Source organism: Sinocyclocheilus grahami, unplaced genomic scaffold, assembly GCF_001515645.1.
Source record: "Sinocyclocheilus grahami isolate Dianchi unplaced genomic scaffold, SAMN03320097.WGS_v1.1 scaffold19.1, whole genome shotgun sequence".
NCBI lineage: Eukaryota > Metazoa > Chordata > Actinopteri > Cypriniformes > Cyprinidae > Sinocyclocheilus > Sinocyclocheilus grahami.
Window position 1 is genome coordinate 1633117 of NW_015505198.1, and position 15342 is coordinate 1648458.

General features: G+C 34.0%; 1 protein-coding gene across 1 annotated transcript in view; it reads left to right on the top strand.

Moving 5' to 3' along the window:
* Positions 1 to 15342, top strand: part of LOC107555304 (arf-GAP with GTPase, ANK repeat and PH domain-containing protein 3-like) — a 99263-nt gene that overhangs the window by 7776 nt on the left and 76145 nt on the right. The window contains exons 3-6 of the mRNA XM_016238066.1: positions 2546 to 2633; positions 11087 to 11172; positions 13560 to 13701; positions 14087 to 14221. Of these exons, the coding sequence (XP_016093552.1) occupies positions 2546 to 2633; positions 11087 to 11172; positions 13560 to 13701; positions 14087 to 14221 (451 nt within the window). The remainder of the gene's footprint in view (positions 1 to 2545; positions 2634 to 11086; positions 11173 to 13559; positions 13702 to 14086; positions 14222 to 15342) is intronic.

Sequence of the window (15342 nt, forward strand, 5' to 3'; positions counted from 1 at the left end):
AGTTGTCAGTCAGTCTCTGAAATGATATTTCTGCTCATCACTCTTTGAGTTATTCTCCTGATGTTCCCTCACAATAGCCACCAGTCAGAAAATACAGAATTCAGTGATGCTTCATACACAATATGACTGGAATAACTCAATTTATGCTATATTATTTTGTACACCACAGATCATAGTTTTACTAGTATCAGTATCGGCTTCATGGAAGAATAATCATCCAGAATCATAATTGTCCCATTTAAAGAACACACTCATTCTAACTTCTTACTATGAGGCAATGCAATGAAACTATATTCTCATAAAGCTTTTATATGCAGTCTTCTCCTAATGAAGTTTCTATCCTCCTCTTTGTTCTGGAGGCCTGCGGCAGCCGCTTAGGTAACGAACTGCTCGTCTGGGCCTTTATTACGGAGGAAGATTGTTACTGTTTGAACCTTGTTAACAGTACACAACACCCTCTGATGAACCCAAACGCTGCTCAGTATGAGCCTCCGGTGTTTAAATGATGACGGAGGAGGAGGATGTTTGGGGTGTGGGAAAAGAATGGACAGAGTTTTTCTATTTCCATGACGAAAGCAGTATTCAGTGCTCTTTTGAAGGTCAACTTGGTCCTAGTGATGCATGACCACATGGCTGGTGTTAGCGTTTGTTTAATGCATTTACATTTTGATTTAATTACTGCCATTAATATTGTACAATATCAAAGAGGGCAATTTTTAAAAACGCATATTTACACTTTTTCATTTAATTTCATTTAACTGGTCTGGTGTATTTAGCCATAATTAAGGTAAACATTGTGTTAATATATTAACTAAAATATAAAAAATACTTATTTGCTATTATAATAATAATTAGTAATATTAGTATTATATAAGTATTATTTAATGTATATATTATTTATATATGTAATAATAATAATAATAATGATTATTATTATATAATTATAATAATTGTTTGTTAATTGTATATATATATATGTACATTGATTGTGTTGATTTAATTATTGGCAGTATAATGGTATAATTTAGCTGCCAGACCAGTTAAATGAAATGAAATGAAGAAGTGTAAATATAAGTTTAAAAAATGGCTTTGTAACTTTTTTTTTGTTATTGACATTTTTAGCTATTGTTAAAACCTTATCATTTAAATGTTGGTTCTGCATATTGTTTAGACGGACTTCTCAAATTTTCTATGGTGATTATCGGGGGGACAATCATCATGTGAAAAGGAATTTAAATATCGAAAATGTGTTAATCTCAGCTGTTTGTCTTGGTAGCTAAAAGTCAAATTATCAAAAATAATAATTAGCATTCAACATTCAAAGTTCAGGAGAATTTGAATTCTTCAAAAGTCTCCATCTGTCTTTATTGGTGCTAACCTCATCGTTCCTTTTCAATGTTTGTTAGAGGAAGTCCTAGTGCTGGGCGGTATGACCAAAAATGTATCACGGTATTTTTCAAAATTATATAAGCGACAGGTGCTAGGAAACACTGTTTTGTACTCATTTATTGACGAGTCTGCTGCTGCAAACTGAATGCACTGCTTCTCTGCCGCTCACTGCACAGAACAGATGCCGAGAGCGGTGACACTTCTCGGGGAAAGTCAGACCTCGAGTTCGCGGGACAGCACTGGCGAAATCTTCCAACTGAACCATAGCTAAGGTTTATCCAAAAAAGTCGCTAGGTTTGTCAGTATGAATATTCAATGGAAAAAATCCGCTAAAAGGGTCTGAAAGTTGCTAAATCTAGTGCTAAAGTCGCGCTCGTGTGTGTGAGACGCGGGAGCTGATGGCAGCGGGCGGTGGATATTTGTGGCGGTCAGTGTGGATGAGTTCTTCTGTGTCATCACGTTCTATTAGTTCTACAGCTTCAGTTTCGGAACTTTCACGCTTAGTAACACATACAGCTGTTCCCTCACCACAGTGCAACAGTGAAAAGGGACCCCTTTCAAACAGTGTTGCGTTCCGAACTTTAAGCGACATACAATGGTATTGCAGTATTTAAAAAATTCATATCATAACATAAATAAACACCTGTATTCGGTATGAACCGGTATACCGCCCAGCACTAGGAAGTCCTTCATCTCCAGTGTTTGAGGAGAAAGACGGGTAAATCTGTCCTCGTTAGGTTTATAAGGCTGTCTGTTCGCAGCGGTGAGGGAATTATCCGTGCAGGAACAGCCGTCATACAGTGGACTGACAGGCAGGACAGTTGCGTCAGGTGCGAGGAAACTCCTGTAAGTTGCTTCCTCCACGCTTGAGGTGTTGTTTGACGACTCGTTAGAAGGAAATCCTGGATGCACAGCGGATGTTCTCTATCTGTCAGTAGTGAATAGTTGATGAAAGTTATTATTGTCTATTAGGCAAATGTTTACAAAAAACACTTGGAGCACCTTTAAGTTTCATTAGTAATTTAATATCCTGAAATGAATCCCACTGATTATCTTCCAGACAGTCATTTGTTTTCTCTTCGGTGTGCTTAATGCACCCAAACACTGTTGTTTGCTGCTCTGTTTTGGCCTGACTCATGTCTGTTTCTGCATGCAGGGCATTGTGGGAAACCTGTCCAGTGGGAAGTCGGCGTTAGTTCATCGGTATCTGACAGGAACATATGTCCAGGAGGAGTCGCCCGAGGGTGAGTGAGCCGTGGGGAGGGCCGACTACAGCGTGTTTGTCAGTGCCAGTCACCCAACAAGACCTCCTGCCGCGGAGCAGACTTTGCTGGCCATGAATTTGTATCGTCTCATATGCTCATCTGTGCACTGCATTTATTTATTTATTTTTATTGGAACAAATGATTTTGTCAGCTAGAAATGGCGTGCAATGGTTTTGGGTTGACACTGAGGTTAAAAGTCAAACTTTAGACACGTGTAACAAGCTTCAGTCAAGATCTTCTTTTTAATTGCATTAGTACCTTTTTTTTTTTTTGAATGCAAGGATGCATTCAATTGATCAAAAGTGACGGTAAAGACATTTAGATTTTTATAAATAAATGCTGTTCTTTTCAACTTTCTTTTCATTAAAGAATCCTGAAAAACTAAATGTATAAAGGTTTCCACAAAAATATGAAGCAGCACTACTTTTTTCAACATTGATAATAATCAGAAATGTTTTTTGAGCAGCAAATCAGCATATTAGAATGATTTCTGAAGGATCATGTGACGCTGAAGACTGGAGCAATGATGCTGAAAATTCAGCTTTGACCACAGGAATAAATGACATTTTCTAATATATTTAAAAAGAAAGTAGTTCTTTGAAATTGTAATATTTTTCACAATATTGCTGTTTTTACTGTATTGTAGATCAAATAAATTCAGCCTTGGTGAGCATATAAGGGACTTCTTTCTAACACATTTAAAAATGTTACTGACCCCAGACGGTTAAACAGCAGCATATTTATTTAAAGAAACATTCTGGGTTCAATACATGCACGTAATCAAGACTTTGAGTTGTTCCTCAATTTGTAATAGCAAAGAAAAATGGTGTTGTTGGTAATGCGCTTACACAAGAAGCCTATGGGGCAAGATTACCTTAGAATCACTGTTTCGAAAGTATCACCATAAAGCAAACATAATATGTCTTAACACGAGTCTAGGATGATAAAATCACTTACCAGCCTTTCCTGAGTAAGTCGCATCCCATTTTATCATCATATCAAGCCAGCAAACAAAATTGTGAAAGGTTAACTAAAGGATTTCATGTATTTGTAATGATTTTATGTAAAGAAAATTACATCTGCAATGCATAACGAGTAATTCCACTGCTAAGGGGATGCTTTTTTAGACCGTTTTTAGCTCATAAAATACTAATTTTTGTATTTGAAAAGACAGAATTGACTGCTTTAGCCAAAATTCTAGCGGTACATTGTGTCTGCATTATTGTAAATGAGACAATATTGTAAATTAAGAATAAAAATGTATTGTTTTACTGAGAGAGAGTATAAATAATTTTTAAATGTTGACAATATATTTAAGCTGGCATTGAACCCGGAACATGGTGAACAATAGCCGCATTGCTTTAAATGAGGTGAAATGTTGAGTATTCTGGCCCAGTGGGTTTTGTTGGATGCCTGTATGCACATTGTGTTTCTCATGAAGGAAGAAGACGCTCAGGAGCCTGTTGTGACTTGTTTTGAATTCGGCTTTCACAGTTCAGTCTCATTCAGTCAGATTCTCTGCTTCTCTCTGACTGAACTGTGGCGTCGATGTGGAATAATGCTCATTTCTAATGCAGTGAGAAAAATGAAAATCAATGAATCGCTGTGGGATTGTGAGATTGGTGTTAACACGCACCTGAGTACTGAACTTCAGAAACCACGCTAAAAGATACTTGTTCTTCTATAATAGAAAATACTACAAAATTCAGGAACCATGCATTAGAGAACAGAAGCTCTGCCACAAGTTATTTTTATTGATTATATTCATTTATTATTAAAAATGAATGCCTGTCGTTTTTATTGTAATAAAGCCTTGTGCTTTGACGTCTCTTAGAAAAATACTATGATGGTACCATGGTATCCAGTGATAAAGCAATGGGTTTATAAAAGATACACTACCGTTTAAAAGCTTGGGGTTGCTCAAATTTCTTAATATTTTTGAAAGAAATCTCTAATGCTCACCAATGCAACATTTTTGGGATCAAAATACAGTAAAGCAGTAGTATTTTGAAATATAGTTATAATTTTCATAAGTACAACTGTTTTCTATTTGAATAATTTTTCAAATGTAGTTTATTCCTGTGATGCTAAGCTGAATTTTAAGCATCAGTACTCCATGTTTCCATGTGCTGTATCATTTTAATATGCTGATTTACTGCTCAAGAAACGTTTCTGATTATTGTTATTATCAGTGTTAAAACAGTTGTGCTGCATTATTTTCTTTTCTTTTTTATTTAATGGAAACTGACACTTTTTTCAGGATGTTTTTGTAAAAAAAAAAATTTATAATATAAACAAAACAAAAAAATGTAAACGTTATACATGTCTTTACTGTCACTTTTGATCAATTTAATGCATCCTTGCAAATAAAAGTATTAATTTCTTTAAAAAACTTCCACCATTTTATTATTAACCACTGAATTATTACTATATTTATACACTATAGACCAATCTCAAAGAATACCATGATAGTACAGATCTCCAAAAAGCCATGGTTTTAACACAATATCATATCCATAGACTATGCAAGTAATGAAGACATTTACTCAGACTCTTTCTTGTTTAGTCTGATATAGTATTGTTATACTCATATTTGGCAGAAAAGCAATTGCATTAAACGAGTGATTAATGCAGCTGTGATTCCCACTGCATGAAGCGTTTGCAGACATTCCCAGACTCTTGATTGAAATTGACCTTAATTTGTAATCTGTCATTGACTCCTGCACAGATGCAGCTCTTAGTTCCACGCTGATGCTCCGCCTCTACGATTACTCCGTTGTTGCCATGGCAACAGAGGGTCAGGCAGCCTGGCCTGCCGCCGCCAAGCGTGTCATCAATCCTCGGCGTTTACTTTTGAGTGACGGCGGAGAGATTAAATGTGTATGCCCTCTTGGCACCAGCTGCCCCTCTGAAATGTAAATTAGAGATTAGAATCAGAACGACGGATTCCTGAAGACCCAAACCAGGGCTGAATTTCAAAAGCGTCGCGAAAAGTCTCATACACCTCTGCCGGCGACAGTAAGACTCGGTACCTTAGTCATTTTCTTTTTAGCCTTTGCAGCAAAAACTGAGAGCTGAAAAACATCCATTTTGCACGGCTTTCTGCCAAACGTCAGAATGAACAGGAAACTTTGCTGAAGGGATTTTTGTTTTGTCCTATCTTGACATGTTCAGACATGCCCTTACTGGCTCCAATGCAATTATCTCCTACTTTAAAAGCTTCAGTGAATGCACTTGAAAAAAGCTGTTAAATTCAATTCTTTTCAGTTAAACAACCATTTTTAGTGGTGCCTCTTAATGCAAGAATTATTGCTCTTATTTTAGAGTTAGAGATTTGAACTAGTTGATTCCTCAAATCTTTTGGAATGAAGTGATTTTCAGACCAATCTCAGTCTGTTTTGCATGCAAGCATCACTTGCATTTTCTTTAGTAAATCAATTATTTTTTGCAGTAGGAATGTGCGTTATTGACAAGATTTATTTATTTTTGCTAACGATAATTAACCCTTGTGCGTCAGTTTAAAAAAGTTACACATAGGTCCATAGTGGACAAAAATGTCCGTGTCAAAAAACTGTAATAATAAAAAAAAATGATTTATGAAAAATGTTTTATATAAAATATATATTTTATGAAACATGTTGAACTCTATACCTTCTAGAAAATCAAAGCCATAAATCTAAACAACTTGTATTCCAAATTTGAGGTTGATATCTCAAAAAATGAGCTTTCAGTAAGATTTTGTTTGGGCGCAGTACCAAATTTTCCCCATTAGATGTCAGCAAAACTCTGCTGGTGCACACAGTGGTTGGATTTGTGATTTGCAGTAGAGTTTTTCTCTCTCAAATATTACAAGAACACACATGCACACACACACACTTTTTTTTTTATGACACGCATACAAACCACACTCTGACATCCACACCAACACACCCACACAATTATAGCTGCATTATTTATCCAATTGGCTCTATAATATGCAGAAGCAGAAAACAGAAATAAAGCAAGTATTTTCTTTATAGGTCAAACCTGAAAAAATGGCACCATCTGGTAAAAAATTTAATTTTAAAGCCTTGCCAATATAATGAAAGCCTATCAACAAAAATTGCATGATTTTAGTTAAATGGCACTGCGATTAGAAATAGCAGTTTTAATGGGTTTCAACGGGGACATTTTTGTCCTTAAGGTCCTGAGAGGAACAATTTTTTGTACCTAGTGCAAAACAGATTTATTAAAGGAAATGGAAGTGAAATAGTACAATTCCAATAAAAATACACACCTGTGCCAAAATGTATGCAGTTGGCAATAACACAGTCAAAATGATCAAAAAAACAAAACTGAAAAGGACGAAAATGTCCAAAAGGTCGCACAAGTTTTAAACATTATTTTCCTTGGCTCTTCCTCAAGCCATTCTAGGTGTATATGACTTTCTTCTTTCAGACAAATACAATTGGAGTTATATAAAAAAATGTCAAAATAACAAAAAAGTCATATACACCTAGCATGGCTTGAGGGTGAGTAAATCATGGGGTAATATTCATTTTTGGGTGAACTATCCCTTTAACTATTATCATATCTTATAACTATAAAAAAAATACAAGGATATTTTTGCTCTCAGAACTTGAATTATAGGGTCATTCGAATTGCATTCTAATAGGCTTCATGCAGTGAACGCTTTGGGCCTCTCAAGATGTGTTTTAGTTTGTTTTTTGCAAAGTGAGTGACACTTGATAATGTAAGTTTGCATATTGTTAAAACAGCAGTTACAATATTGTAGACAATAAATATCAGGTTGCAGGCTTGCAGGTGTATTCACATTGGCTAATATGAACATATTGTTCAATTTCTCCTGTTAGAGCAAAAACTATGCTGAAATTCAACACTTTTTTTGTTTTTAAGCTCAAGGGAAGCATTGACGAAATAAAAATAGCTATGGACATAGGTGAACTAATTAAAAGTTTAGTGTTCTTGGCATAATGGCTTTATGGATAATATCTCTCTCAGTCGATGTGAGATCACTGGTTGAAATCTCAATGTAGGGTCATGTTGTGTTTCGTTCTGCTGTTATTAATGTCCCTCACTGCTCCATCGGGCTGTACTTCAGTGCCCTCGGTGAACCTCTTAATGCCAATTTACTCCAGGGGTCACTGAACTTGTAAGGATTTGATATGTGGTATGAACTTTCACAGGTTTCAGTCGTACACTGTGCAACAAGCATTCAATCATTATATTTATCCAGTCCTAGGAGGTGATCAGAAGTGTCAAAAGCTCCATCATGCATTTCCCAATTCCCAACAAAGTAGAGATAAAATAAAGGGAGGTCATGCACTGAACGAACTGAACTGAATGCTGACTATTTTTTTATAGTGAAATAGTATGCATTATGCTACATTGTCACATTTTCTCATCACGTTGCATGTCAAGGGTGTCCAGCTCTAATTGCTCTGCATTTTTTATTTGATTTTGTGTAATACCTTTTATCTTACATTTTTGGCAGTCAGATCAAATAATGAATCAAAACTTGTTGCAAAATAGTCACTCCAGTCGCTTCATGTTTATTCATCACACTGGAAATGTTAGGTCATGTTAGGTTCATTGCATTTTGCACAATATAGTCCCCTCATGAACAGTGTTCACATAATCAAAGTACCTCAGTCTATGTTGTGTTTATTGCTTATATATTTAATGCTTTAATTGATTGAAAAGATTGAATTATTAAAAGGATATTTGCATTTAAAAATGTATTGATTTAAAAATAATTGTGTGTGTGTGTATATCAATATTTTTTCTATATCAATTATTATTCAATTTTAAAAATAGTGGTTTTATGTATTAATAATTTACTATTTTATTTAAATATTTATATATATTAACAAACTATTATAACATTTTTTTTATATATATATATATATATATATATACACACACACACACACATTAATGAGGAAAAAAATTAACTTAAATGATTTTAGCAAATGGCTGCAATATAACAAAGAGTGAAAAATTTAAGGGGGTCTGAATACTTTCCGTACCCACTGTAGTTTATAATTGTTTATATTTTATTATATTTCTTACTGTAAAATAAAATTAGTTTTGAATTAGTAATTTAGAATTCATTTATTTATATAAATAGAAATTGTTAATTACAGTAATTTATTGTTTCAATATTATACATAATTTATTATATACTTCTATTAAATACATTTTTTATATTTCAATTTTATATTACTTAATTTTTTTCATATTTCACATTACTTATTTTCATTCTGTCAGCTAACATTGTTACATAATTTCTGTGTCAGCTAACATTGTTACATAATTTCTGTACCATGCCACTGTATTAAGGATGGGAAGATTCACCGATTCGCTCTGTGCAACGGCATAAAAAGTTAACGATGCGATGCATCGGTTTAAAAGTGTGCATCGACTACAAGTTGTCATTTATATCGCGATGCATCGTTTCAAACATATTTGCATCGGTAAAAAACGATTTATTTATATATAATTACTAATAGATGCGCTATACTTTTATTATTTAGAAAGTGACCAGTAATCTGTGACCAATATTTTATATGTAGATTGATTTCTCCTCTCTGAACTGTTTCTCAAGCGCGCTCTCTCATCACCGCTGCTGCTGAGTGAATATGATGCATCACAACACCACGGAGACCGAGGAAAAACTGGGATTAAAGTCCAAAACCTGACTTGAAATAACCTAACAAATCAATCGGGGCATTAAGCCATTCCATTAACGACAAATTAAATTTACACAATCTCACTAATTTGTGCACGCTTATTCTTAAGCAGCTCTTAATGTCGATCATGGATCAAATCGATCCACCATTGCTAACAGCGAATATATCTGTGCTGTTTAATGCATTTGAGACGTTGTGTTTTCCTCAGTGCATAACTGACATGTCACAGGTATATTTTTCATTTGTAAATGTTATAAAGTCATGCAAACATGTCCATTTTGCTGTCAGGAGTGGGCGAGGCACGCAAGAGAGAGGCATGCACGCTAAAACAGACGGAGCGCAATCGAATAGGAGCGCAATAATTCATATACATAAAATATACATTTTGCTAAAAGAAATTGTTTTTGGACATTAAATGTGTCTTTTGTAGAATTTTAAACCTACACATAAAGTGTATTTTTATGATAGCAGTAATTGTAAGTTACTGTGAGTTATCTCTTGCTGATCAGGGATGAAGGCGGCCCGCCAGAACTGCAGGTAAGCCACAAGTTCAATATGAAATCAGCAGAGTTATTATAGTTAACCATCAAACCAAATCATTTGACAATGAGTCAGACTAACTGAAATAAGCCTGGCTTATTTAGTTAACTTGTTTTATGAAACTGGCCTCGAGACACTAAATGTGATCATATTTTCTCCATTGTATCATATTGCATCGAATCGCATTGTGTTGAATCGAATCGAAATCGGATCGCACTTCAACGTAATAGGGGTGAATCGTATCGCATCGCATCGGTAGCTGCTTCATATGTATCTTTAATGTATCGTATCGTTGGCTATGCATCGAGATGTGTATCGTATCGGCTTGAGTCATGAGATGCACATCCCTACACTGTACCATTCTGTGCCTTTCAATGACTCCTTATTTAAATTCCTAACACTTTCAGGTGAAGTTCAACCAAATCGAGCCCTTTCCTCTCCAGGCTGTTCATATATTCTACACATTGCCTTGCCTCCTTCACCTGTCATAATCTGTGAAGATCTCACCCTTCCTCTTTTGTCCTCCTAGAAGATTACCGTAAGGCAAGTTTCATTCGGCTCCACAAAGTTTCCTACTATAAAAAAGTGCAATTTAATTTGAGAGAATCTCAATGGCATCAAAGTTCCATCAGCTTTCAGCGCCAGCGGCTGCGAGGAAGGAAAAAAACACATCTGTTGAGAAGGGAATAAATGAAGGGTGAAAAATCAAAGTCTCAGACTCTCATCTCGCTGCTGGTGTCGAAATAACTCAGATTTCGGCTTGCCTAATTTCATATGTTGGCTGATATTTATTTTTTATCAGTGTGTTAGCAGAGATTCCCATGTTTGCATGTGCTGTATAATGAAGCAGGAGCGATGGGCGGCGCTCTGCTGGGTTTAATCATTAGTCATGTTTAGACATGCAAACACATTCATCCCAAACACTCATTTACACGCTCACTAACTCATTTGCTCTTTCTCTCTCTTTCTCCATCCCTTGTCCAACACTTCACAACTGCCAGAAGGTATGCGTAAGCTGAAAATGGGAAATGTTTGTGCGATCAGATTGACGGGGCTAGAGGGGGTTCCTCAGGGGTGTATCTTCAGTCCCTTAATCTTGATGGTGTTGACGTCAGCGGCACACTGCCTGCTGGTAAATGAGCTTTAGAGACGACCGTGTTGTAGAAACAGTATAATTAATGTTATTCTGTGTTCTTGCAGGAGGGAGGTTTAAAAAGGAGATTGTGGTGGATGGACAGAGTTATCTCTTGCTGATCAGGGATGAAGGCGGCCCGCCAGAAATGCAGGTAAGCCACAAGTTCAATATGAAATCAGCAGAGTTATTATAGTTAACCAAAACTAAAATTTAAACCATAAAAAATGTTACTTGAAATAAAATAAACGTTAACTGAAATAAATATACTAATATATATTACATACTGTGTATAAAGCTTTTTATTTCAGCTAGATGCCAAGACGTGTGTGCCAACAAGTGTAAAGTTTTTTCTTCCGTGAAACACAAAAGGAGATATTATGCAGAATGTTCATGCTGCTCTTTTCCATAGAAAATTGATTGTACAACAAAGTATATAGTGACCAGTGGCTATTGAGGTCCAAAAAAGGGTGAAAAAGCACCGTACATGTGTTCATCATGACTTGTATTATAGAGAAGGAATGATTTCACAATTAAAATATGATATACTGATAATAATGCATAATGTGCAGTATAAAAATGGATGTTCATTATGAGATTTGCTAAAGATTACATTTAACAGTATACTTACATTTGTAGTGTTTTTATAGATTAAAGGAAGTATTAGATGACAGCAAAGGTAAACTAATTGTAAAAGTAGGGGAAATTGGTCATTGTATGCTTTCATTGTATGGAAAAGAGCAGCATAAACATTCTTGAAAATATCTCCATTTGTGCTCCAACAAATCAAGTCGTTTTGGGTCATGTAAGGACGTCTAACTGAAGAGTTTGTGGATAAAAAACTGTTTAGATATTTCCATGTAAAGTACTAGTAATACCCCAAACACCTTAATTATCTTGTTCAATTTGCAACTCCAGGGCTGCATGCTGACGCGGCGCTACAATAATTAATGATATCCGAGAAAGTGAGATTTTTCACAAGTTGAGAAAAGCAGAGAACTGTCCAAATAGCTGCTAAAATATTCCACAAATGTGTCTCCCAGTCCTCATTCCCCCAGCATAGAGCGGGACGCGGGGCCGTGTCAAGATGAACCTCTGTACTTGCCCCGTGGGGCCCATTTCAGGGTGGCCCTATTTTCACATTTTGCTGCGGCTCAGTGTAATTATAGTCTGATGGTTCTCACGGCAGCTTTCAGCCGTGGATGAGGACTGGCTTCCTGTGTTGTGGGAATGGGGATTTCGAGTGAAACTTTTCTGCCAGTGTAGCTCCTGGTGGAATAGCGGCGATAATTATTCTCTGTTAGTCTGTGTTCCGTTTAGCTGGTTTTATGGTAATGCGTAATTGATTAGAATGCAAATTACCACAAGAATTTGTAATGTGGCCCTTCAAATTTCAAGCAGACATCAATGAGTGTGTCTCAAGGCTCAGAAACAATTCAAGTTACTGGTCGTGTAATTTATCCATGATTAGAATTATTCTCCTGCAGGAAATGGAAAACAAATAGAGGAATAACTCACACGTAGGGCTTCAGTAAAATCGCTTAAAATGACTGAAATGTACCTGCCTACACTACAAAACATAACTAGCATATAACATGGTTCATCGGCTCAGTAGCTGTTCAGATAGATAGATGGAGAGGCTTATTATATTTAACAGAAACTAAATTAAAACAAATATTTTACAAGTATTATTTTTTTTATATAAAATAAACATTAAATGAAATTAAATAATATACTTAAAAAAATATTTTACTAGTTACCAGGGCATAATTTAGTTTATCTTGATGTACTAAACTAACAAAAATAAATAAAATAAAATAAATAAAATATAAATATAAAAACAAAACCTTCAAAAAATTAAGAAAAAAAACTCAAAACAAAAGTGCTCAAATTTGAACTAAAATGAACATGGAAAATATACAGAAACTAAAATAAACAAATAAACTTCTAATAATAAATAATCTTCTAAAAATGAAAAAAAAAAAATTGCTAAAATGAAAATGGAAAATATAAAAATAAAAACCTATTAAAAATATTAACAAAACTGCAATAGTGTCTTTCAGTGATACAAAAATAATACAGAAATACTAAAGTTGATACTAAAATAATGCTGTGTATGTGCATATATGTGCATAAGTGTGTGTGTATGTGTGTGTATATATATATATATATATATATATATATACAGTATGTGTGTGTGTGTTTGTTTTACTAAAGAAGTTTCTTTTATTTATTGGAAATATATTTATATTTTTATAATATACATTTTGCAATGTAAGCCTGTTGAATAAAAGTATTCATTTCTTTCAGAATAAAAAGCCTACTAACCCTAGATTTCTTTTTATAAATACTAATAAATAAATACACAAAATTGCTAAAACTGTAACCAAAATTACGATGAAAAAAACGAAATGATAAAAACTGATTCAAAATATTAATATAATATAATATATTGTTTAAAAAAGCTAAATCTGATAGCTAAATCAAAAGGTGTTATTTTAAAAATGCTGAGATTGCTACGGTTTTGTTGTCGTGTTTCAGTTTGCTGCCTGGGTGGACGCGGTGGTGTTCGTCTTCAGCTTGGAGGATGAGATCAGCTTCCAGACAGTTTATAACTACTTCCTGCGCCTTTCCAGCTACAGGAACACGGCAGAGGTTCCCATGGTGCTGGTGGGGACGCAGGGTGAGTCATAACACCGTCACTGACTCTATTATTCTTCTACAGTAGAACACAGGATGCCTTAAATTTGATGTGCACTTGTTTTTATTAAATCCTCCATGAAAGTCTCGCATTTAGTCATAGTCTAAAGGTGACGAAACCATTCGTACATTCGTCTTGCTTTAACAAAGCAGCAGGATATGAAGTCTCATCTGCAGTGAGCTGACAGACTCTTTCTTACACATTTGCCCAGTACTTGTTTGCAAATTGCACTTTGATGAGACACATAATTAACAATTATGAGCATGTAGATGCTGTACTGTCATTATGTGTGTCGAAGAGGGAGTTTAAAGGAATAGTACACCCAAAAATGAATATGCTTTGTCTTATCCCATCATATGATTTCTAGATGCCATCAGCGCTGCCAACCCAAGAGTGATAGATGACGCCCGGGCTCGAAAACTGTCCAACGACCTGAAACGCTCCACATATTACGAAACCTGCTCCACCTATGGGCTTAACGTCGAGAGAGTCTTTCAAGATGGTGAGATGCCAGATGTGTTAACCAGTGTCTCTGAACACTTAAGTGTTTATCCTCAGGTGTGAGTCTACTAACCTGGTTTGCAGTTAATATTCTCTGTTCTTCATGTAAATGAAGTACATAGCTTGTCTTTTATATATAAAAATGGATCAGTATTGGACCGAAGTACCTTGTTGTTCCTGATAATTTTTGGTAATATTTTATGTGATTTTATATTTAAGTATTAATAATTCTAAAGGTATTTTTGTGAAAAGCTTGTAAGAATGTTTTTAGAACAACAAATCTAACCCATCCAAGCCAGTGGAATTTTATCAATTTATTCCATTTATTAATATGACTTTTTTTATGAATGACTTTCCATTTTATTATTATTGTTATTGGTGTTGTTTTTGTTGTTAATATATTTACAATAATAATAATAATAAACAAATTGATTTTCATTTACACTGTAAACATAATGAAAACAACAATAATAATAAGGAAATTATTATTATTATCATTATTATTATTATTATTAGTTAGACACAGGCTAAAACTTTTTAATAAGCAAAAATCAATTTTCATTTACACTGTATAAACGTAATGAAAATAATAATAATAACAATAATGATGATGATTATTATTAATTATTATTTTTATTGCTGTTGTTATATTTATTATTGTATTAACAACAAAAACAGTAATAATAATTAGTATTGTTGTTGTTATTGTTATTATTATTTAGACACAAAAACATTTTAATAAACAAAAATGAATTTCCAGTAATAATAATTATTATTGTTGTTGTTAATATAATAATAATAATAATAAACAAATTGATTTTCATTTACGCTGTAAACATAATGAAAACAACATTAATAATAACAAGGAAATTATTATTATTATTATTATTATATTAACAACAAAAATAATAATAATTATTGTTGTTATTATTATTTAGACAGACTAAAACTTTTTAATAAGCAAAAATTAATTTCCAATAGCAATAATTCTCATGATCAATGTTGTTGTTGTTAATATAAGTAATAATAATAAATTATTATTATTATTATTTTTATTATTATTATTAGTTAGACACAGATTAAAACTTTTTAATAAGCAAAAATAAATTTTCATTTGCACTG